This window comes from Pteropus alecto, unplaced genomic scaffold (genome assembly GCF_000325575.1).
Source record: "Pteropus alecto unplaced genomic scaffold, ASM32557v1 scaffold57, whole genome shotgun sequence".
NCBI lineage: Eukaryota > Metazoa > Chordata > Mammalia > Chiroptera > Pteropodidae > Pteropus > Pteropus alecto.
Window position 1 is genome coordinate 1,771,045 of NW_006442508.1, and position 24,651 is coordinate 1,795,695.

A 24,651-nucleotide genomic window follows, 5' to 3' on the forward strand; every position below is an offset into this window, starting at 1 on the left:
TGTCCTTTCTCTTTTTTCTTTAGTGAGTCTAGCCAGGGGGTTGTCAATTTTATTAACCTTCTCAAAGAACCAGCTCTTTGTTGCATTTATTTTTTCTATTGTTTATTTGTTTTGTTTTGTTTTCAATTTCATTTATTTCTGCTCTAATTTTAATTATTTCTTTCCTTCTGCTGACAGTAGGCCTCATTTGTTGTTCCTTTTCTAGTTTTTTAAGATGAAGTGTTGGGTTGTTTATTTGGGCTCATTTTTATTTTTGGAGGTAGACCTGTAATGATATGAACTTTCCTCTTATGGCCGCTTTTGCCTAGTCTCTAAAGTTTTGATATGTTGTACTATCATTATCATTTGTTTCTATGTATCTCTTGATCTCTCTTTTTATTTCTTCTGTGACCCAGTTATTCTTCAGTAGCATGTTGTTTAATCTCTATGTATTTGTGGTTCTTCCTGCTTTCTTGTTGCAGTTGATCTCTAATTTCAAAGCATTATGATCAGAGAATATGGTTGGTATGATTTCAACCCTCTTATATTTGTTGAGGCTGTCTCTGTGTCCTAGTATGTGGTTGATTCTTGAGAGTGTTGCATGTGCGCTAGAGAAGAATGTATATGCAGCTGTTTTGGAATGGAAGGCTCTGTAAATGTCAATTATGTCCAGTTAGTCTAATGTGTCATTTAAGGATGTTATTTCCTTATTGATTTTCTGTTTAGATGATCTGTGCCTATCTGACAGTGGGGTATTTAGGTCACCTACCACAATAGTGTTTTGGTCTGTTTCTCCTTTAAGTGCTGTTAGTAATTGCTTTACATATTTCGGCTCCCTGATTGGGAGCATAGATATTAATAAGTGTTATGTCTTTTTGGTGCATGATTCCCTCTATCATTATGAAGTGTCCCTCAGTATTATTCTTTACCTTTTTTATTTTGAAGTCTATTTTGTCTGATATTAGTACGGCTACTCCCGCTTTTCTCTGAATGCCATTTGCTTGAAATATCATTTTCTACCCTTTCACTTTGAGTCTATATTTGTCTTTGGAGCTCAGATGTGTCTCCTGGAGGCAGCATATGGTTTGATTTTGTTTTTGATCCATCCTTCAACTCCGTGTCTTTTTATTGGTGAGTTCAGTCCATTTACATTTAGGGTGATTATTGAAATATGAGGTCTTCTTATAGCCATTTTATCTTTTGCTTTCTGGTCGCATGGTGTTTCCATTGCTTCCTTGTCCTTGTGTTTCTGTTCTCTTTATTTTGGTTGGCTTTTGTGGGTTTTTCCCTCTGGTTGTTCTTGTTTTATGTTATATACTTCAGTTCTGAATCTTTGGTGTGTGGTTACCATTACTAATAAAAAAAGGATAATTATATAGATACAGTCATCCATTTTCTTCTGTATGTGCCTTATCCCCTGTTTGTGAATTTAGATCTTCAAATCCTCCCCTTTTCAGTCATTGTTATCTCAGTTTGTCCCTATGTATGCTGAACGTTTATTACTATCTTGCTATAGCAATTCTCTTCATATTATTTAAGCTTATAATGCACTGTTCTTAGTAAGGATTGCACTCCTCTGCTTCTATTTGCCTAATAGTCACTTTACTCCTAATTATGTATTTTTGTTGTTGTTGTTGTTGTTGTGGTTGTCATTTTGTTTTAGGTGAGCTGACCCCTTTCAGTATTTCCTGTAGTGCAGTCCTCATAGTGGAGAATTCCCTCAATTTTTATATGTCTGGAAAGGTCTTAATTTCTCCTTCATATCTAAAGGAGAGCTTAGCTGGATGCATTATTCTAGACTAGTAGTTCCTTAAACTTAGTAGTTTAAATATTTGATTCCATTCTTTTCTGGCTTATAGGGTCTGCATTGGGAAATCCGACAATAATTTATTGGATTTTCTTTTATAAGTTACAGTTTTCTTCTTCCTGGCTGCCCTGAGAATTCTATCTTTGTCATTGATTTTTGATAACTTTAATACAATGTGTCTTGGTGAAGGCCTTTTTGGGTTGAGATAATTGGGTGTTCTGTTGACTTCTTGAATTCCAAGCTCCAGCTCATTCCTTAGATTTGGGAAATTCTTGTCCACTGTTTGTCAGAAAATGCTTTCTAGTTTCTGCACCTTTTCCTTGCCCTCGATAATGCCCATTATTCTTATGTTTCCTCTCCTGATAGTATTAGCTAGTTCTTGAATTTCTGTTTCATTATTTTTCATTCTTCTAGTTCTCTCTTCTTCCTTCTGATTTATTTCTAGATTTCTGTCTTCAATATCACTGATCCTTTCCTCCATTTGATCGACTCTATTTCCCAAACTTGCTATTTCATTTTTCAACTCTTGCAGTGTGTTTTTTATTTCCAGAAGATCTATTCTGTTCTTCTTGAGGGTTTTAGTCTCCTTGGTCTGCTCATCTAGTTGTTTTTTCAATTCCTGAAATTGTTGATATGCCTCGTTTCAGAACTCATTGAGTTTTTTCAGAAGTACCATCCTGAATTCTCTGTCATTTTAGTTCCATATTTCTATGTCTGTAACCTTATTTTCTGGAGATTTTTCTCTTTCTTTCTGGGATGCCTTGTCACCTTGGTTGTTCTTGGTGTTTAATGGACTATTTCTCCACCTGCACATTAATGGAAGTGCATTCTATTTTTCCAGAAAGAAGGTTTATTATATAAAAGTCTCTCTTTAGCCTGCTATAAAGAAGGCGCTTTTCTTTTGGTTTCCAGTAGGTGGTTTCTGAGCCTCTTGGATCCCTGTTTTACATAGAGCCTAAATAATGTTTTTTTATTTTCTTGTAGAACTTTGATCACACTTGCTACTCTCACTTTCAGTCCCTGTCAGTGTTAGCAAACAGTTTCAGTAGCGTTTGCTCAGATTCCCCTGGAGCTCCACGGCGATTGGTCTCGGAGGGTAGAGGGCTGTGGCTCAGCCTGGGTTTTGCAACTGCGGCCAGTAGAAATCAACTGTTGTTTCTCTGTGGCCCCGTCCCACTTCTCTGCTTTCTGCCCTGATGACTGTGCCCTGCTTCTGGCTGAATAGGATTCCTGGCACTTCCAGGCAGGGTTGTTCAGGGAAGTCGCCGCACTTTCTCCCTTCCCCCTCCTCAATCAGGGAGCTCCAGAGGCTGCGAGAGGTTGCTTCAGTCTAGGCAGTGTTTGCTCAGATTCCCCTGGGGTTCCATGGCGACTGGTCGCAGAGGATATAGGGAAGTGGGGCCCTCTAGGTTGGGAATTGGGGGCTGCAGCTCTGCCTTGGTTTTGCATCTGCAGCCAGTAAAAATCAACTGTTGTTTCTCTGCAGTTCCATCCCACTTCTCTGTTTTCTGCCCTGATGACTGGGTCCTGCTGCCAGCTGCGTAGAAGTGCCGGCACTTCCAGCCAGGGTTGTTCAGGGAAGTTCCCGCATCTTCACCCCTCCCCCTCCTCCTGCAAGGAGCTCCAGTGGCTGCAAGAGGCAGCTTCTTTATTTCTTTCAGTCCACTGCTTGACACCCGGGGTCTGACCTGTGGTAGCTCTTATGCGCAGATCCCACACTCAGGTGTGCTAGTGTACAGTTTGGGTGTTTTTTGTTCAGTTTTAGATGTTCAACTCATTGTTGTTTCTTGGGGAGAGATCTGAGGACATCTCTCACTCTGCATGTTTCCCAGAATTTTCTTACTTTATTTTAAATATTTAGTGAGTACCTACTATATACCAGGGACTCTGCTACAATCTGTAGGTAGAGAACATCCTGGGCCTTCCTTCTTCTTACCTTTGGAGGGTGAAGGGAGGGGAGTGAAATAAAGGACTTATTTAGAGAAGTCGTCCCGTGGGAGGAAAGGAGTAGAAAACTGTATCCTCAATCCTAGGTCCCTGGGGAATATTTTCATACACATGGCAGGCCCACAAATTAAGGAAATGGGAAACCACTGGGCCAATAACAAGGATGGATTAATGCATAGTAGTTTTATAAAGGGCAGTATAAATCCATATATTAATATTAGTCTAGCACAAAATGGACTCTTTTAGGAACTTTATGTTATGCATTTGTGTTTTGAGACTTATGTTACCCTGCTTTCCAGGTAGCCAAAAATGGTAACTTTCCATAAGTAGCACTTGAGCATTTACCTCAGTGACTTTGCAGTAGTGGTCTCTAAAATGACCAGTTTTTTTCTTGAATTTTATGAAATTGTTTTTGCCACTGAAGTCATAATCTTATGAGGTTGACTACATTTCTACTAATTTAAAAACCTTTTTTCCAAAATTTTTTTTGAAAATTTTCAAATATACAGAAAAGTAAAAAAAAAAAAAAAAAAAAATGGTATGGTAAATTCCTGCATAACCATTTACCTACAATGGGGCTGGTGGACTACAGCCCATGGGCCCAATCCAACCCAATGGCTGCTTTTGTAAATAAAGTATATGGGAATATAGACATTCCCATCCATTTCTGTATTGTCTTGCTACAAAGCAGAGTTTAGTCATTTTGACAGAGACCACCATAGGCCCTCAAAGCTATATTTACTGTGTAGCCCTTTTTAGAAAAAGTTTTCCAATTCCTGATTTGATTCACCATTTGTTGATATTTTGCCATATTTACTATATCTCTTTCTTCATGACAAGCAGACCCCCCCTCAGATACATGCACACACACACGCACACACATTCACATTTTTGCCCTGATTCAATTGAAATTATGTTACAGACATTATGATAACTCATCCCTAAATAATTCATGTTTGCTTTAAAATAAAGGCATTCTCTCATATAACCACAATCTCATCATCATCATGTCTAAGAAAATTAACATTCATTCATTAATATTATCCAACATACAGTCTATATTTAAACTGGATTTTTATATCATTATTTACTTTTCCTTTTTGGATCTAGGATCCAATCAAGGGTCATAAATCATGTTTGGTCATTATGTCTCTTTAATCTCCAATTTTTGCTTTTATATGACGTTGACTTTTTTGAAGAGTTCTTAAAAACTTCTTTTGAAGCCTTACAAAATCATAATAGGTTTGTAATACTACATTAGTAAGAGCCAAATATAATGGTCATTGCTATAAATTATTGTCTTCCACTTCTCCCTTGGAAATGAGATGCTGTTGTACTACTTGGCTTCTGAAGCTAAAACACTAATATGTGAGTTTTGCTTGAAATTATAAATGTGGAAAAATCTCAGTGTGAAGAGCAAGGCAGATGGGAATTTGGAAGTTGCATTTCATGTAATTAAAGGCTCAGTCTTTTCCTCCCACTTGGGTCACTGCTCCTGTTAGCTCCTTCTGGCTTTTCTCCTGACTGGAGTCTGGCTCCTCTCCAGCATTATTAGATTGTAGCAAGGAGCGGGAAAGAGACCTGCAGTTATTTAAATATCCCAGCCCAAATCGTTTAGGCTAGCTGGCAACACAGAGCTTTTGTGTTTACAGTCTGTGTGCTGAATATAGCACGGCACTCAAAAGCACATCTGGGAATGCATATGGGAAGAGGGCCTCCTCACCTTTCTTGAGAGTCTGAGGTGCCCCAGTGATGCACCTCTTATGGGACTACATAGTGATTACAGGTATGAATGGTCTTTTTATTCTGGTCCCAAATGATTCCTAAAGAGTAGTAGGACCCATCCTCTGCTTTCCTTTGGATAGAACACCTTCAGAGCTCACAAGTCAACCAGAAATATAGTTGCATGCCCTAGAAGAGATTCATCTGAACATCTATTAATCTCTGGAGATGGGAGGGAAAATAGAAAACTCCAAGGAAAAATTTGATCAGTTTAAAATGTACAAGGTATTTGAAGGAGAGAATGGCCAGAGTATGAATGACTTCAAACTATGACTAGCCCATTGTTGGTCTACAAGAGGTCTAGTGAATGACACAGGCCTTGTGAATGATGGCATATCTCGCCTGCTGAAAAAAAACCCAGGGACACAAAAAGACACAGGAAAGAACATATTTTGGGATGGGCCACTCTCTGGGGGTGGGGAGGGAGTGAGATTGTAGTATTTCCTCATTGGTCTCCCTGTCTCCTGTCTTGCTCCTCTTAAATCCTTCCTTCATCCTGACTGCCTCCTCCTAGGACTACCCCCAGCCATGTACATCTGCTGCAGATCTGGCATTCATTTTTTAGATTATAGCCCCTCTGTGATTTCCACGGTCTGCCTTCTGTGATTGGCCTCTGACTCCATAGCATCATCTTTTGATACTGGCCTCAGATTTGATTATTGAGTTCCTCATATATGTCATATTGTTTTAAATCTTCACCCTTTGATGGCTCTGTAACCTTAGGTAAGGAGCTTAATTGTCTGTACCTCAGACTGCTCATCTGTAAAGTGAAGATGATTGAAGTACCTACCTCATAAGTTTGTGCAGGGGTTAAATGAGTTAATAGATGTAGAGTTCTTAGAAGAATGCTTGGCATATAATAAAGTTATATTATTTATATTGCTACATAAAGGTTAGCAATTTATTGGTATTGTTCTTCTTTTGAGTTTGGATATGTTAATTTTTATTACTGCGTTAAAAAATTACTGTAAACTTAACATCTTAAATTGATACCCATTTATTATCTTAGTTTCTATAGATCAGAAGTATGGACATGACATGATCACACAGGGTTGAAATCAAGGTGTTGGTGGGGGCGAGGTCTTATATGAGCTTTGTCAAAGCCTCTTCCAAGTTAACGTGGTTGTTGACAGATTGTCTTTACAACTACAGAACTCGTGGCCACAAGGATCTGTAACTTCACCTTCTTTTCAAAGCTCCCCTGATTAGGTCAGACCCAGTCAGATAATCTTTCTTTTAATTAACTCAAAGACAGCTTGTTAGTAACATAATCACAGTGCTATCCCCTCACATTCATGGTTCCACTGGCACTGAAGGGGAGGAGACTATACAAGGTATTTATACCAGGGGGCGGGATTCTTTAGGAGTCATCTTAGAATCCTGCCTACATACCAGGTAACTGGGGAAAACTTTACCTCCTGCTTGCTTTGTCGAATTGCATTTGGGTGAGTCCATGATTCAGTAACCTCCGACATCATTTCAAATTTTTTGTAGCATCTTTCTTACAGTATTCAAATGGATTTACATTGACCTGGCTTCTGGAGCCAAAATTTACCATTCCTTCCTAGTAGTCTTCACTAACTGATGAGGCCAGTTAGCTTGTCAGAAACCTCTTAAGAAGAGGACAGTTAGGGACTTGTAACTGATGAGCCTGCTGTCAATACCCTGGAGTTCCAAAAGGATGACCCATAATTTCAGTCTCTTCCAGACCATTTGTTTTTTTTAATGACTCCCAGCAGATGAAGACGGGAACCCTCCTTAATTATCAATGTGCCTGCTGTTCTACTAGTTCAAAGTAAATTTGTATCTGCTAGAAAAAAATTTCACTTTGAGGAGGGTCTTTTGCACTATTTTCAAAAGCTGTCCTTGCCCCACTTTTTTCCCTTCCCAATTAATTGAGATTATTTTCCCCATTTAATTCAATTTATAGTCTACAAAGAGGTATTATTATCCGTGAAAACTCAAATAAAGAATGTAATGCAGAAGATCAATTAAAAAGGAAAATTTGTTGAAGATGACACTTGAGTAGTAAAACCTATTTTTAAATATCATTTTTTGAACTAGATTTAGACAGTAAGACATAGACAATACTTTGGAACAACAGGGAATATCTGGTTTTTGAATACTATTCCCCAAAAGATTCTAAGTTCTCTTTTTCAATGATATTTTACTTGCAGTTTTATAAAAATGTGTTAAGGTAAAGGGAAAAAATGAATTTGGCATGGCTGTGGGTTTAGAAGTTTGAATCATCTGTTTACTGTGACATGTCCTAACAATGTATGATTTTTTTTTATCCAACAAGCCGTGATTTAGACCTGACTCTCACTGCCTTAATGACTAACATATAACCTCCAGTAATTTGTGGACTGTTGAAAAGGATGGGTTGGTTCATAAAAATAGTATAAAATAATATAGACTTGGAATTCTTTTTTTCCTTCCAGGACAATATCATCTTATTCTTGAGAGGTTGTAAAGAGCTCGGCCTTAAAGAATCTCAACTTTTTGACCCTAGTGACCTACAAGATACATCTAACAGAGTAACAGTCAAGTAAGTAACACATAATTTATAGTTAAGGGAAGCCCATTTATGCCTTGATTTGCAATTTTGTGATGATGGTGTAAGGTGTAAGAGGCAGAGATTGGGCATGCCTAATAAAATAAAAATGTGAAGGTAAAAATCAAGCTTTCCAAACAAGATGCATTGGCCTCCCCTTTGTGTGTAGCTTTCATTCTAATCAAACATAATGTTTTGAAATGCAAAAATCACGCATATAGAATTATAATGTTAAAGAGGAAGAGGAAAATGTTAGGTGAAACTTCATGGAGGAAGAGACAAGAAAATGTGCATGGAATCTGTGTGCGTTAGACAAAAAGCTTTCATTAGCTCCATTTAGGCATTTAAATAGGCTCTGGAAGACTGTAAACTTGGTAAACAGATCTAATATTTTATGGAGAAATCTCTTCTTCATTTACATTTTTAACCATTTCCTCATATGTGTCAATGATCAAGTCATGTTTAGGGCCAAAGAATTCTTGGAAAAGACTATCACTGTAAAACAAAAGGCAATGTGCTTTTCTATAAAGAAATAGCTCATGACCAGAGTAATGAGGAAAAAAACTCCTATGAAATGGTAAGATAAAGTCCTTTAGACTCTACAAATTTCATATAAAATATTTTCCACTTTATTCAAACAATATTTGGCATGAATATACCTTAATAATAAGCTTAATTATGTGGACAGGGTTTGTGGATTGGCTATACTTCTCCTTTTGATGACTTTTAGGTCATTTTATCATAGAAGAACAGAAAAGGGAGAGAAGCCAACATTCACAGCTGTTAATTTTATAACATTTGACTATGTTATTTTTTTAAATGATTGGGAAAAAATGGAAACTACTGACTGAAATCAAGTTAGGAATTTATATTGGATTTTATGATTTGTGACTGTGAATGAGGGGGTCAGCCATTATCGATTACATAAAATTGCTTCTCTGCCATTCTTTAATATTTCTCATGAAAAAATGTTAAAGGCAAAAATCACAGAATAAAATTATGATATTTTAATATGGAACCACCATAAACCTCATTTTAGTCATCACATGCTCCATTTATTATTATACCCAGCCTCTATAAATCATTGTTCATTTTAGGAAATTGTTTTAGGTTCTGCATCATCTCACATTCATAGTTTTACCTGGTGGCAAGTGACTAGAAACAATAGTAACTGTGCAACATCATGATAATTAGTCACACACACAATGCTTGGAGGGTGAGTGAAAGTTCACTTTGACATATTGGCAGCTGGACTAGAGCTACCTTAAATCAATGTGTTACTAAATCAGGAGAATTCTGAGACTGGTTTTAGAAATTCAGAACTCTTAGCACCTTCACTGCTTATCTACAAAAACTGGGCATCAGGAAGTCAGGGGTCTAGCCCTCCATCTGCTAACTCCCTAGCTCTATAATCCTAGGCAAATTCCCCTGTTTCAGTGGGGCTCTGCGTCTTCATCTGTAAAATGGAAGATTTGAGAAGATGGTTCAGCCAACTTCTAAAGGACCTGAGAAGATGATTCAGCCAGCTTCTAAAGGAAGAGACTAATTCAAAGGCATGGAAAGCAACCTAAAGGGGAAAAAGTCACTTAGACTAATGGCATATGGACACAGTCACTTCTCAATTACTGTCCCATCTTCCCCTTCTCCTTTTCTTTTCTCTGTCCTTTATCTTTCTCTGCTTCTTTTTTCCATCCCCTTCTTTTCCCTGTGCTTCCTTTACTTTCTTTATCTTGTCTTTCCATCTATCTCCTCTTTTGCATGCCTTCTCATTTTCCTTCCTTTTTAGTTTTTCCTTCACTTGAGTATTATTATTTTCTTAAAGCAATACTTTTCTATCACCTTTCTCTATGGCTCTATCATTTTTGGTTCATTCATTCATTCAACAAATATTTACTGAGCAGCCACTATGTGTCAGATACTTTTTAGTCACTAGAGAACCGGAATGAATGAGTGATAGTATCTCCTGTTAACGTGATATTTACACCCAGTGTCAAAAAATGAAAAGTAAATAAGTAAATTAAAAAACAAATTGCAGGAAGCAGTAAGTGCTGAGAAGACAAACAGGTGATATGAAAGATAATGACCATTGCAGAACATGCATATATCAAGTCATTATGTTGTATAACTTAAACTTATACAATGTTATATGTCACTTATACCTCAATAAAACTGAAAAAAAGAAAGAAAGAAAGATGATGATCAGTCCAGATGTGGTCAAGACTAGCCTCTCCGAAGAGGTAGCATTTCAGCCAAAGGCTGAGACATGAATGGGAAGCAAGAATTAGCCATGCAAAAATCTAATGCATCGAGGGCAGAGGAAGAGGATGCAGAAAGGCTGGGGAAAAGAGACAAACTTGATGTTTAAAAAGAAGAGTAGCCAGTGTGGTAGAAGGGTAATGAGCAAGGATGAGTGTGGTGGGAGGGATGGTCCACAAGCATTGTAGGATGTTAAACTTGGAATAATTATGGAGAAAAATTCATTGACAGTACTTATCAAATCATTTCTCGTTTTAGAGAGGACTGGGGCACAGGTGAACTTTCTGCTTTACAACTTTTCTGTAAACCAATACTGGTTTAATTTGGCAGTCACTGTACAGGAGACATTTGTAACATACATAGATTTTATAGCCCTGATAGATTAAAGTAGAGCTGCTATATTTCTCTGTTTTCTCCTCTGAGAGTTGACTATAACATCAGCAGAGATGGAAAACACTCAATGACACCAATTAATAGCATAAGCAATAAGGTATAGGAGTAGATCCCACAGAGGAGATTTCAATGATTATTTGAAATTGTTTTTTAAAAAATGCTCTTTAGTTTTCATTGTAGGTAATTTTTCTTACTTTTCTTGAGAAGTAACTTAAGTAGACTAAAAAGGAAGTGGGGGGAGGGGGAGGAAAAGCCTGCAAATGATTACTGCATGTGTAATTTAGTGAACTCTACCTGTAATGGATGCCAGACAACTGTGATGGAAAATGAAAGCATAGTCCAGAAGGGCATGTAGGAAGTATCATTCCAGGGAATTGAAACAATTGGATGAAAATAAGGAAAGACTTTGCATTGCTCTCAAGTATGTCTCTGAAAGATTGGGAAGCATTTTCACATAATTGATTGTTACATGGAAGTTGGTCAACAAATACTTTGTGAGCTCCTCCTATGTGCCAAGCATGACTTTTTAGAAGTGGGTCACAGTTTTAAGCAATGAACTTTTATTGTCAATGCAGAAAAGTTTAATGTTTTCTGTTCTTGTTTTTCATAAATATTTCAAAACTTTTATAGAATTTTGATTGTTTTCATCTGTTTTTGGTTGTTATTACATTTTTAAAAATCCTAGCAAATATATAAGCAAATAATGACATGTCATTTTTTTGTTAAAGGGGAAGCACTGAAACATTTTCTTAATCAAGTCCAAATTGGACCATTGCTTCTTTCAATCCTAGTCCCTCTTGATGGGTTTATCTCCTTAGTATATACTATGTTGTTACCTCAAATCTCAATTGACTTAAAATTGTGTACCTATTCATTAATATTTACTTTGGGTTAGACTATGAAACAGTAAAGTAATTGAAGTCTAAATATTTGAAGGCAGTCTTCACTAAATTATATAATAGCATTACATTCTCCCTCTCACCACCCACCAAACTGAAGTTACTGTGGAAAAAAGAAACACAGCGTTTGTTTTTCCTAGTATTTATTTTTTGACATGTTAAAGGAACTTCAGAATAATTTGGGGCAAAATTTTATATTTCACTCTAGAATATTTAGAAAGGACCACCAGCTTATTTGTTTATAGTTTGAGAATAAATATTTATGTATATTTAAGAATGCACATGTGTATATTTGAACATAACATGCATATTTTCTTGTTTATGGCTAATTCTCAACACTAATTTATGTCCATAGCAGAAAAGAACAAATATTTGAATAGTACTGCTTCTTGTACATGTATTTTCAGGTCTATTTAATTAAGGTTTTAGACCTTCATTAAAAGTACTTCTGTGGAAAAGATTTTGGAAGTACAGTCACATTTCAATTTGACAGTGATCTATAATCAAGTCAGAGTTTTACTTTAACACTTAAACTTTGAGAATACAAATGTAAACAGTCCTGGGTTTAAATGGAATTCTTGATTTTCCAGATGTTACAAAGCATTCATCTTTTCATGGTGCACTATGGAACTTTAAGCTCACCTCGTTTTCTAAATAATTTTATTTAGTACCTATAATCACTGAATCCCAATTTCGTTATATTAGTTAATTTCAAGTACATCTCAGAGGTGTTTAAGGGAAGATTACAGTGAAAAAACTGCTGTTCTGATTATATTTCTTTTCCTTTTCCTTAATTAGGAGCCTTGATTATAGTAGGAAGCTGAAAAATGTAAGTGTTTTACCTTCACTTTCCAAACTTAGTCCTTCTGATTTGGATGGTTCAAGTGTAAAATTTAGTTCATACATTCGATACCTCTTGAATGCCTTGCTACCAAGAGTCCTTAGGAAACAAGCGTTTGTGTCTCTGATAGAATAATTAATGACTGTAATAGATATAAAAATGGTAGATTTGTGGAGGTTCTCTTTAATTTAGATAAGTGCTCAATCCAGAAATAAACAAAGAAAGCCTGTGCTATGTGTGATTAAATTTCTTAAACACAAAACTAGAATTAGTTTCTTGACATGCATAGATGGGATTATTATATTAAGCAGTTGGGCAAGTCGTTTTAGGAAAAGATCAGTATAATATGAATAGTATTGACTGTTGTAAGCCTGTACTTTTTGTATTTTTTTTCCTATTAATCGTTTGAGTTTTTATTAGTACTTCCCAAAATTAACTTTTTGGAGTTAGATCTTATTTTGAAAAGGTAAGTATATTAAACCCATGTTTTTTTTTTTTTTAAGGTTAAATTGAGGAATGTAAGAAATGACCTTCTGCAGATAAAATAAGAAAATTAGCTATAACCCACCCCCCTTCTTTATAATTTCCAGGGTGTTATTATATTTGCTTAACATTCTCATTCTAATTTTTTTCTTTCACTATAAAATAGGCTATATGCCATTTTTCATTGTACAATTTTAAAGAAATCAGAAAACCTATCTCATATACAACACGCTTCTGTTTTCCATTCTCCTGTATACCTAGTTAATATCCTGACATTTGGAATCGTCTCTTCTCTGGAAATTTACAGCAATCAGTTAAAAAAAAAAGACTTTCTGGAAGTTTCAAATGATACCTGAAATAAAATTTTCTCACAGAGGCAGAAAACCGAATCACATCATAGCATTGATGGCACATAACCGTATTTTGGGCTTGTTGCCATCTAAACCCATCTATCACATTGCCCAAAGCATTTTCTGGCCTAGCAAGTGGAAGGAGGTACAATAAATACTTCCCAGCCTGGTTGAAGCAATAAGACTGAATGTGAAAATAAAGTAATAATTGTCTTAGCTTTTCCATAGGCTTCGGATCTCAATGATTCAGTGTTAAGGACTCAGTCTTCAGCCAACTTCTATGGATTTTATGGGAACATCTGTGTAAAGTGTTATTTGCTTTTGTGGACAGTTTCTTTGGGAAGACAAAACAAAATAACTTAGGTTTGTAGCTTCAGACCATTGAATTGTCATAGACATTCATAAACATCCAAGATAGTTTAATTGGCAGTAAACTTGTCCAAGCTAAATATTTCCCATCTCAGATTAATGGGAATCTATCTACCTGTACCCCAAAGTTAGGTATCTGCAGATCATATTTGTTGTTACAATTTTTTCCTCTGACTTTAATTAGATAGATTGTGTTGATATTGTGCTGGGAACCACTTGCTAACCTTTATCATTCCTCTGGGATTTTTGCCATTGGTCTTAGCAGAACCTCTGTGCCCCAAAAAGAAACTGTAGGCCTTTAAAAGCACCTCTCTCACAAGGAATTGACAAACTGTTCATTGCTCATCTGAGTAAAGACTCCAGACTTTCTGAAAAATTATGCTTCCTAATTTTAAATATTTGAAGATTTCATTATACAAAAATAATTTTAGAGGATTTATTTTTCCTTCTTGCTGTCTTGTAAATGAACTCTTCCTAAAACTGGAGTCTAATTTTAACAACTGAATCATGTTTGTGTTGACTGATACAGCATTGGGTTCTTATTAAAATGATTTGACATTTAATAGATACCTCATGGACAGTGGTTTTCGTAAATTAATGTTGCACATTCTCGCCTTCCTACTTTCCTGTTGTAGAGCATTATTGATTCCTTAGTTTAAAAGTAATTTTTGAGGGAGAATTCTCCCGCTCTTGTACATGGTTTTGTTTCACAGGTATTAGTTACCATTTACTGGCTGGGAAAAGCAGCAAATAGCTGTACATCCTATAGTGGAACGACGCTGAACTTGAAGGAATTTGAAGGCTTGCTGGCTCAGATGAGAAAGGTAACTCAGCTTTTCTTCTTTATCCCTTGAGGTTTAGACAAGGTGGGAAAGCAATACATTTGCTTGTTTTTAAGATCATTTTGAGGTGCATGACATCTTTCGCCTGTGCTGGTGTGGTGGAATTGCAGAGGCCAAAGATGCCATGCATGCAAGAAAATGACCCCTTGTCTTACCAATGACATTCTTACAAAGGACATCTTTGCCTCATGCATCCCATGCTTACCTGAAGTTATACTCTCAGATGAGAGATCTGAGCTCGTCCAACTTTAATCCAAAAGAGCAAATTCAATTTGTCAGTATATGCCTTGTATGCCAGAGAGCTAAGTGCTTATTTTCCTGGGGGGTGTGGTGGGGGTGGAGGTGGTATAATGCCTGAATTAAACAATACAGCATTATACAAAAATGAAGACTTGCTCTGCTTTTTCATCCTAAAGGTCACTTTGCTTGTCCGTCAGGGCCTTGGTGTGGGTGAGGTAACGTCAGCCAAGTTCTTGTCTGGGCATCTGCCCTGGACAGGCTCTGATAATTAGACACATTCTCTTCTAAGACAGATATTTCATGGCCATTGTATTTGAATGAACTGGAAATTTGGAAAACATTTTCCACAATATTTAAAGCTTTATTTGTTTACTTGATTATGGGAAAGACTGACCTATGGTAGGAATTTGTGAAGGAAACAGTGGGATGTTTCACATGCGCATGCCTGTGTGTTCCTTTTTAAGGTTCAGCCATACAAATTAACTAATTCAAAGTACTAGGATACAGTATTACCAGGGGGAAGCCCTACCCAACCAGCCTTAGTGAATAGGTAAGGCTCATTTATAATGAGTGGCACCCATAGGTTTTGGATAAGGCCCATATTGTGGCGCAAATCAATTAAGGCTTTGTTCTTCCTTTTTTCTCTAACATGCAAACTAAATGCATTAAATAGACCTCATTGAGAGACATTCCATGCTTTACGTTTTTTTCTTTTAATATTGAAAGTAAGAATTTGTTCCAACTTTCTACTAATTTATTCTTCTTTCCTTAAATTAAAGCTAATAGCCCTCATAGTTCTTCTCCTTTGCTTGAGCCAGTCTGGCTCACATATTTATTAATGGACAAATCTTTCATATTGGACATAATACATATAAACAAAGTTTTTAAAGCTAAGTTCTTTTAAAAATAAAATAAACATACTGCTCCATTAAATATAACACGTTGTTTCTTAGTCTTAACTCTTACTTGTCCTCTAATTTTTCACCTAACTCTATTGTTAGAGAAAGTACAAATCTTGTACAGATCTAGTCTGTATTTGTGAAATCTAAACTTCTTTATATTAAATTTGGACTTGAATAATGATAGATCGGTCAGCTTTTTTAAACTATATATTTCAAAGCTAGGCCTCACAGTTCTCCTGCTGGATTCTCTTGGAATCTGATTTATTCTTGTTATTGACATTTCTTACCACTAGTCCAGCTCTTCTGGGTAGCTGTTGGTTTCTTCAGCTCTCTCAGCTTTCCTTTCTATTGAGACAGTTGATTATTTCAACTGCCTTGAAATGGCCTGTTATGAATAGCTGTTGGCTTTTTCAATGAATGTGGGTAATGTCACAGGCCATGGGAGAGTAATTAGTATCGCTGGACAAAGCATAACTAAACTAATCTGGCCAACTGTCCCATATTTCTATATAAAATAGAGAATAATTGACCTAAACTTCACAGGTCTATCCAAAACCTGGAAATATTAGTTTATCTAGAATATATATTATTTTGTTTTATCAGTTAGGATTGGGTTTCGCTAAGAAATGCAGAAAACTCTAACAGTGGCTTCAGTAAGATAGAATTTTATTTCAAAGTCACATAAGTGAAGTCTGGACATGAGCAGTGCAGAGCTGGTGTGGGCTGGCGATAATCAGGGACCCAGGCTCCTTCTATCTTTTTGCTACACCATCCTCAATGTATGGCTTCTCACCTGCTGGTCCAAGATGGCTGCACAAGCTTCAGCCATCATGTTCACATCTGAGTCAGGAGGAAGGAGGGATGAAGAGAAGAAGAGCCTATGCCTTCCCTTTAAATACACTTCTGGGAAGTCACACACTACACCTCTGCTCTCATCTTACTGACCTAATAAACTTAGTCACATATCCATACCTAGCTGCAAGGAAAGGCTTGGGGAAAACAGATTTTATTTCAGCAAAAAATTGTGGGTATTTTCACTGGAAAAGAAATGGAGACCAGGTATTGCAGAACTACAGTCATTTCTTCTGCACGTATACAGACAGAAATAAATTTGAAATTAACATTTTTCCTTTCACAGAAGAGACTGGCCAGAAATTTTTATATTCATTTTTCTAGTGGGAGAAATATGCATAAAAATTATTAACCGTGGTGCAAGTTAAGTTCCATAATACAAGTAGCACATGTACAGCCCTTAGCATAAGTGTCTGGCATGTAGTGGATATTCATAGGAGGTTGTTATTGCTATATTCAAAAAAGGCCTCTGAAAACATAGTGACAGTGGCCTTTCACTGAACCTGGGTATGTCAGAGGAGGTCTTCCAAAGGAGGGAACACTGAAACTGAACAAAGGGGAATTATTATGAGTACACTGAGATTGAATGGAGAACCATGGGGACAGGCATGGCTCTAGAGATCTCAGAGACTGGAATTGCAAAGTCAACAGTCTAGATTCTTCCTCTTTATGTCTTTCTCTCCTTGAATTCATTCTCTCCTCCAATAGGCTAACATTCCCTCACATCAGGGAACATGGCCAATAGCATCCCCAGGATTACAAAGGCAAGGGAATTCTCCCCCCTGTCCCAGCTGTAAAGCTCCTAGGGGTGTCCTCTGGCCCAGTATGAGTCCTATCACTGAACTAGCCACTGTGACCAGGGACAAGGGGTATCATGATTGGCCTAAGCCACTACCAGTTCAGGAGGTGAGGAGTGTTAACTAGAACGAGGGAGTAAAGAGCGGGGAGTGTGATGGACAAGCACAGACCTCTGCCCAAATAGCAGCTGCCATCAAATTCTCTTCCCTTAACCAGCCTTACTTTTCAGTGATATTTACCACCTAACTTTGAATTTCTTTATTTGTTTTTCTGTTTATATTTTATCTTCCTTACTAGAATATAAGGCCCATGAGGACAGGGTATTTATCATTTTTGCAGAATGTTGTGTCGCCGGCACTAGGACAGTGCCTGGCACATAGAAGATGGTCAGTAAATATCTGTGGAACAAATAGCTTCCCTAGCCAGAGTGTGGTAGGTGGACATGAGTCATTAGGCTTGAAAAGTAGAACCCCCAAACCCTCCAGAATAAGATTTAGCCACCTTATAAATCACAAAGGAAGCAGAAAATGTTGAGTGGTAAAACAGAGACATCTGGAGTTTCTCAGATACCATAAGTCATCCACCAATCCTTGCTGGTTCTCATTATCTCTGACAAAAGGGAATGAGAAGAGGACAGATGAGTGAAATAATTCAGAAATGTTGCATGGATGAGCTGGTTGTTCTCACCCCATTCATTAACACACTTTTACTGGAACAACTAGCAATTAGCACAGCAGACAGATTTGAGTCTTTTTTCCCTTCCCTGGAGTGCTCGCTATAGAAGACAGAATGCTGCTGGGTTCCTGGGTGAAAAACATGGATGACATAACTAGACACTAAGTAAAGGAGAATTTAGGCAGTGCTAGCCTTTGTGTTGGTTTATATTTTCTACTTTCCTCCAAAACTTTAACTTTAGGTGACTTGATGGAGTCCAATACAATTCTCTATCCATCTTTATACCTGGCTGAAGCAGCTTCCTGCTTCACTCCAAGGTTCCCAGGGACCAGCTTGGCCAAGGATGGCCACGGGTGGCCTGGCTTTTAGTTTTCAAACTGGCCGTGCCATTCAGCATCCAGCTCTCACTTGATCCAGGGTTTATTCTTGGCTTTCTACATAGTCATGAACAGAATGGACTTTCTGTTTTTCTTTCTCAAAACTAGCTATGAGACAGCAGCTGAAGTCCAAGAAGCATACTTTCTCTTTCTTCCTTTCTGTTCTCCTATGGTGTTGTAGAGTAGGGCTGGGGAAAACATTTGGGTCTTTGGGAGAGTCTTTCTGATATTATATTCTTGAAAATCCAGTTTTGTAATGCGCACCAACCAGCTTGTAAAATTGTGTCATTTCTCGATGTGACCAGTGGCTCAACTCTCTGAGTGTCTGCCCTCCCTATTAGGAAATTGGGCCCCAGGCATCTAGATATGAGATGTAAATGGAAAAATGGATAGAAGAGTATCAGTGTGTATATAAGGTTGTGTCCTTAATTACATATATAAATTTTGTATGATTTACATATTGATATTTACATACCCAAATAAATACATAGTAATAATAACCATAGCTAACACTTTTTGAGCGCTTACTATATAGGTCAGGCATTTTTCTGAAAGCTTCCCATGTAGTAACACTTAACTCTCCCGGCAATCTTGTGAAATAGATATAATTATTAGCTCTGTTTTACAGATGAAAAAAAACTGAGATTGGGTAAGGTAAAATAACTTAGCTAATATCATACAGCTGACAAGGGGTGGAGCCAGGATTTAAACCCAGTCAGTCCAACTTCCAAGACATGCTCTTAACCTACTCTAAACTACCTCTCTTTTCCAATATTTATAGTTTGGTATTCTAGGCATAAAGAGCATTTAGCAAAGGGACATTATGTAAGTTAGCATCATCCACCAAGTTAAGAGGCAGTGGCCAGCAATCGAAAGAGGCGATGATGCCGGTGACGGCAGTTGTAAATACACCAAAGCTGATCAACGTTAGGTTTTACGTATGGATTTGGAGACAGAGGCCTGTGTTGGAATCACAGCTTTGCTGCTTACTTAGGTTACTTATCCTCTCTGAGTCTTATTTTTTTTTTTTTTTTCTGTAAAATAAGGACAATACTAATTACATCATTGGAGTTAGGGTGTGTGAGGATTAAATAATATAATGTATAAAGAGCATCAAGCATAGTCTCAGACATAATAGTAAGTATTCAATAAAAGTGACCTTTATTTTTAAGCATTTGGCCTATTCTCAGTGGATAAATAATCCAAGATAATTACTTGCCTTTCCAAAGAAATTAAATATGAAACCATATCCAGTTTAGATCTATACTTTTCTGTTAGTCATGAGTTTTTCCATTTCTAGCTAGTCAGGCGTGGCTTTTGTTCAAGTCCTGTTTAACTTCTGACCTACAAGTAAATTATCTTAATTTCCATAACTGGAATTTCTGCCTTCCTCCTGAGAGTCATGTTGGCTGTACTCACCCAGGCCACTTGATAGCCTGTTCTTCAGGGACACTAATCGAGTCCTCAGTGTGGAGATCACAGGGTGCTCCTCTCAACCTTGCCCATCTCCTCTCTCCAACTCCCTTCTCCTGATGCAAAACCTGCATGTGCCTTGTAAATTCCAGCCACTGCATCCCCTCAAAGTGTCTCCGCGGGGATTATGTCAGAGGATCTGGTTATAATTGATAGAAGCAGGCAGCAAAGGTGCTTCCTACCAAGGCTTTGGCTACAGTGGGCATATTAGCCAGTATAGACAGTTTCCAAAATCTTAAACATAGAGAATATTTATTATTTTCTTTCCATATTGGAATGTGAATGGGGACTTTCCTGAGCTTCCCAGGAAATCCACAGTGTGACATTCCAGTCTTTGCAGATGAGAACATGCCCCTCTGCCAATGTCATCCACAGCCCCGAATTCAAGCGACAGTCTGGGGGAGATTAAATTGAGGTTTATCTTTGAGTGACTGGAGTTATTTTTGTTTTCATCAGCCTGGACTTATTGTAATTAATGCTAAGACACTGGCAGGAACAAGGCTTTTATTATAATATGAGGGTGAGGATGGCTTTGACTGACCTTTCTCCTGCTGGAGTTTCAGTGTTTTAGTATGTGCTGCTTGCGCTGGAAAGAATTTATAATCACGGGCTGTCAAAGACAGCCATTGTTCTCACTGCTCTGAACATGTGGGTCAGCCACAAGTGCTTTCAGCTCCCCCAGCGCCAAGAGCTGGCCGAGAGCTAAAGCATGCTTGGATTCTTCTGAGGCATCAGGAAAAGCATTTTGCATATTTTTCATTTCTTTTTTTTTTTTTTTTAACTTTTTGCCTCAGAAAGACAGCTCCCTTTCAGAGCAGGAATTTCCCTTCAAGGTAGCAGGAGATGGAAGCATGCTGCTCCAGGATTTTGTGGATTTGATTTTGTTGCAAAAACAAATGCTGTATGCATTTGCCAGATCTCATAAACAGGAGCAGTTGCACCGCTAAACTAGGGGCTCCATCCCAGAACAGATATGCAGTTATGGATTCCGAAAGACGGGTCAAGGTTTAAAGTTTTAGTTTTTGTTTTTGTTCTCATCTGTCATTGTATTCTTGTAAATCCAAACTTGATGATATTTTATTCTTAATTCCTTTGATTTCTTTTTTTTTTTTTTAACATTGTCAAGTAAGAGTTACTGGTTTGTTTTCTTTGTTTTGTTTTTTTTTTTTTAAATATGTGTAATTTTCTCATTGGGAAAGTTGCAGCAGGGAAGGGTTGAAGAATGAAATGTTGGCTTATAGATGATAATTGATTCGATAGCTGGTTGTCATAACCTGTCCATACTGATGCTAGATATAGGAAATTTTTGGAGACCACTGGAGACTTATTTTCCTGATATTGTAGGTTCAACATCTGTTGCTGTAATGTCTGTAATCCTTTCGTTTTATGTTTGGATAGGAGACTGATGACATTGAGAGCCCTAAACGTAGCATCCGAGACAGTGGCTACATTGACTGCTGGGATTCTGAGCGCAGCGACTCTCTTTCTCCCCCTCGACACGGCAGAGATGACTCCTTCGACAGCCTGGATTCCTTTGGCTCCCGTTCCCGGCAGACACCTTCGCCAGATGTAGTGCTCAGGGGAAGCAGCGATGGTAGGTTGGAACCTTAGTAAACTGCACATCTCGGAATTAAACATTAACAAGGGCTGCCTTGTGACCGCTGGAGGGATTGGCCCTGGGAAGGCGGAACCTAATAACTCTAAACTGGTAGAAGAAAAGTCTTCTAATGTTGTTTTTCATTGTCCTTAGAATTTTGGTTGGCTTTGCCAACAGTTTGTTTGAACATTGCCTCAGTAAGCATATCTTTTGTTGGAAAATGTGTGACATCATTCCTTTCTTGGTCTCAGTGAGTCAAGACACTGTGCAGACCATTAGCTCATAAAGCGTGCCGAAGTTTTATATACTCCGGTCTGAGGAAGGGAAATGTTTAAGTGAGTACCACACTATGTAAGTGAAAATGGATCAACTTCCAGCAAACTGGAAACACACGACACACGACACCTAAGTAGGAAAATTCTGAAGCCTAGGTTTGCGAAACTTAATTGGCACGGTTTTGGCAATCTGTTTGACTCATGTGATACCTGACCATGATGTGGGTGGCTGTTAATGTGCAGTACACAACCCAGATTGCCTGTTCTGAGTCTGGATTTGATTTAAATCCCATGGATTTTATATCACCTGTAAGGAATGATCATTTTTCTTTACAAAAATATATGGACATGCAACCTGATATAAATTTAATGCATATTCTCCAGAAGCTGTTTACCTTGGTATCTTGTACCTTTCTACTTTTAGGAAGGGAAGATGGCCTGGTTCTGCATGTATAAACTTGCAGAAAGACACTAATGCTGGTGGGGAATTTTTTGTTTGTATTCTTTTAAATGTATCTCTTGATGCTAACATTAAGTCTAGAGACTTAAGCCTACTCTCCGAGATAAATATTATCTTATATAGCCAAAAGATTCTTCTCAGCTATAAAATTCTATGTTACTAAATATGTGGATACTTTACATGTCCAGATCCTGAGCTAATTACTCGACTCCTAGTATCTCATTTAGTCCTCGGCACAGAGTATGAGCTACTCACATAGAGTCTCACTTAGTCCTCTCACAGGGCTGTGTGATGCTCCTTATTCATATTTTACAGATGAACCTTAAGGAGGTTAAGTTTTCCTCCTAACATTGGTAAATGACAAAAATCACTGTCAATAAGTGGTGTAACAATATTGGCCTCAAGAACTATGAGTCCAAAACTTATATTTTTAAGGTTAATTTATCTACACTGCTTTATTTGCCTAATAGATTTTTTTAAATTCTAGAACGTCTGAACTACTGCTTTTGTTTAGCACTTAAACTTTCCAACAAATAGATTAGCCTCAGGGCCACATAGTCTGACTCCTAAAGAATTCCATGGTGCATTGTGAGTGGCTTGAAAAACATTTCTAAAATTTTATATGCCCTTTTAGTACCACCCACAGTTTTAGAAGTTATAATACCAAGTGCATGATCTAATTGAGCTTTAACCTAACTAGAAGGTAGATTTACTTTAACAAACCTGTAAACTATTTTATCCATATTATTCTGATTGTTATTTTAAAAATTGTGATTTTCCTCATCTTGGCTTTTTATAAGTGGTAACATAAATCCTTTATTTAGTCTGTCGCCAGCTTCCAGGGGTTCAGAGTTTGTAATGAGCCGCATCTTGAAGGGATTTGAGATGTTGGTTACTAATATTGTAGTTGTGCAGAGGCATGATTTTGTTTGCAGCAATTAAGATTGATAAGCTAGAGTCTTAAAAACATTTTATAAATGTTTTTTTCCATCTAAAGAATAACATGAAATTGAGCTTCACAAAATAGCATCCATGAAAAACATCTTACACACAAACTTCACCAATCAGCCTGATACCTTCAGGCTTATGTTCTTGTAAACTAATCAAGACTTAATGAGGGTTTTAAAGAAAATCAACACATTTTTTATCTGCCTAAAAAAATTTAGTATAATTTTATTCAAATAGATGTTGTATTTCCTTAAAATTTATGGTATATTTTTAAATGATGCTAATCAAGAATATTGCTAGTCCTAATAAACACTTTCAAATTTAGAAGAATTTTCTATTTGAGTCTTGAAAATTTATTTCCTAGGACTCAAAATCAATTAGAGAATGTCTTAACCATAAAATCCTCCAACACTATATTGGGTCAATTTGAAGAGCCTTTGTTTTATTGTTATTGAGGCCCACTCACCCATTCAATAGGAACAGTCAAGAGCCACACTCATTAGAGGTGTCATGTTCTATGGGTTGGACACAGAGCTACCTGGAAGAGATGCTGTGGGTTCCTAGGATCGAAACAGCCAATCTGTGTGGCTTAGCTAGGTGTCAGTTTCTCCCTTACCTTCATCATCATTCCTTCTGAGGCCTTCATTTCATCGAAGAGGAAATACAAAAACTTCCACTTAGGTACTTTTAAAATTAAGAACATATTTTATAAATATATTGTATTTTGTTAAATGAATACTCTTATCTTTTGTATAAAAGATGAGTTCAGGGAGAGAAATAAGGAATGAGAGAAGTTAAAGTACTAGAGGAATATTAAAAAGCAGAGGGTTTGGGTGTGTATGGAAAAGATGTGTAAAACAAAGAAAGACCCCCTATTCGCTGCAAGGGAAAGAAATGGAGCCCTGTAGAAAGGAAGGATAGGACTTTGATAAAGTTTTTATAACTTTTTTAAATAAATAAAAAGGGTGATATCTTTATGTGTTAAACAACCTGTTTTGACTTTCATTCCGTATATTGTAGATAATGTATTTATTTTAGATATTGTACAGAAATAATGTTCATAGATTATAGGATTTTAGAATTGAGACAATTCTAATCCATTATTAAACCTTCGTAGTTGACTGAAGAATCATTGTCTTTCATTCATTTATTCAACAAAATGCAGTGCTTTCCCTAGTTCAGATACTTTAAGCATTTGGACATTTTTCCAAGAAGAATGTGTCCCAGAGGAAAGAACTCTGGGCTGGGAGTCTGAAGAACAGAAATTAGAATCCCTAACTGTGCCTAACTAGCCATGGAGGAAGGGCTCGCTTGGCCTCTCTGAGTCTCTGTTTCCCCTTCTTTAGAATGGGGATAATATTGAATAGGGAAACAAATCTAAGAGTTTGGCAAGGTAAGGTAGTATTAGTGTCTGTTTATAAAGCAATCCACGGAGCTCTAGACATTTTATTATGACACTGAGACAGATATACAATACTTGATAAAAGACTTGGGATACAAAAGAAGCTAAGTTACAAATTAAAAACTAACAAGTAATGAAATGGTCAAATCT

The 24,651-nt window shown here is 37.1% G+C and overlaps 1 protein-coding gene across 17 annotated transcripts in view; it reads left to right on the plus strand.

Annotated features, from left to right (window-relative positions):
- LIMCH1 (LIM and calponin homology domains 1) overlaps nucleotides 1-24,651 on the plus strand; it is a 336,436-nt gene that overhangs the window by 228,157 nt on the left and 83,628 nt on the right. For 11 of the 17 annotated variants that reach the window (XM_015597532.2, XM_015597537.2, XM_006922457.3 and 8 more), the window contains exons 4-7: nucleotides 7,957-8,063; nucleotides 12,416-12,446; nucleotides 14,374-14,484; nucleotides 21,218-21,413. In XM_015597532.2, coding sequence (XP_015453018.2) covers nucleotides 7,957-8,063; nucleotides 12,416-12,446; nucleotides 14,374-14,484; nucleotides 21,218-21,413 — 445 coding nt within the window. Of the gene's footprint in view, nucleotides 1-7,956; nucleotides 8,064-12,415; nucleotides 12,447-14,373; nucleotides 14,485-20,444; nucleotides 20,825-21,217; nucleotides 21,414-24,651 lie in introns of those variants that run through there. The other 6 variants (XM_015597543.2, XM_015597541.1, XM_015597544.2 and 3 more) reach the window with 2 other exon arrangements.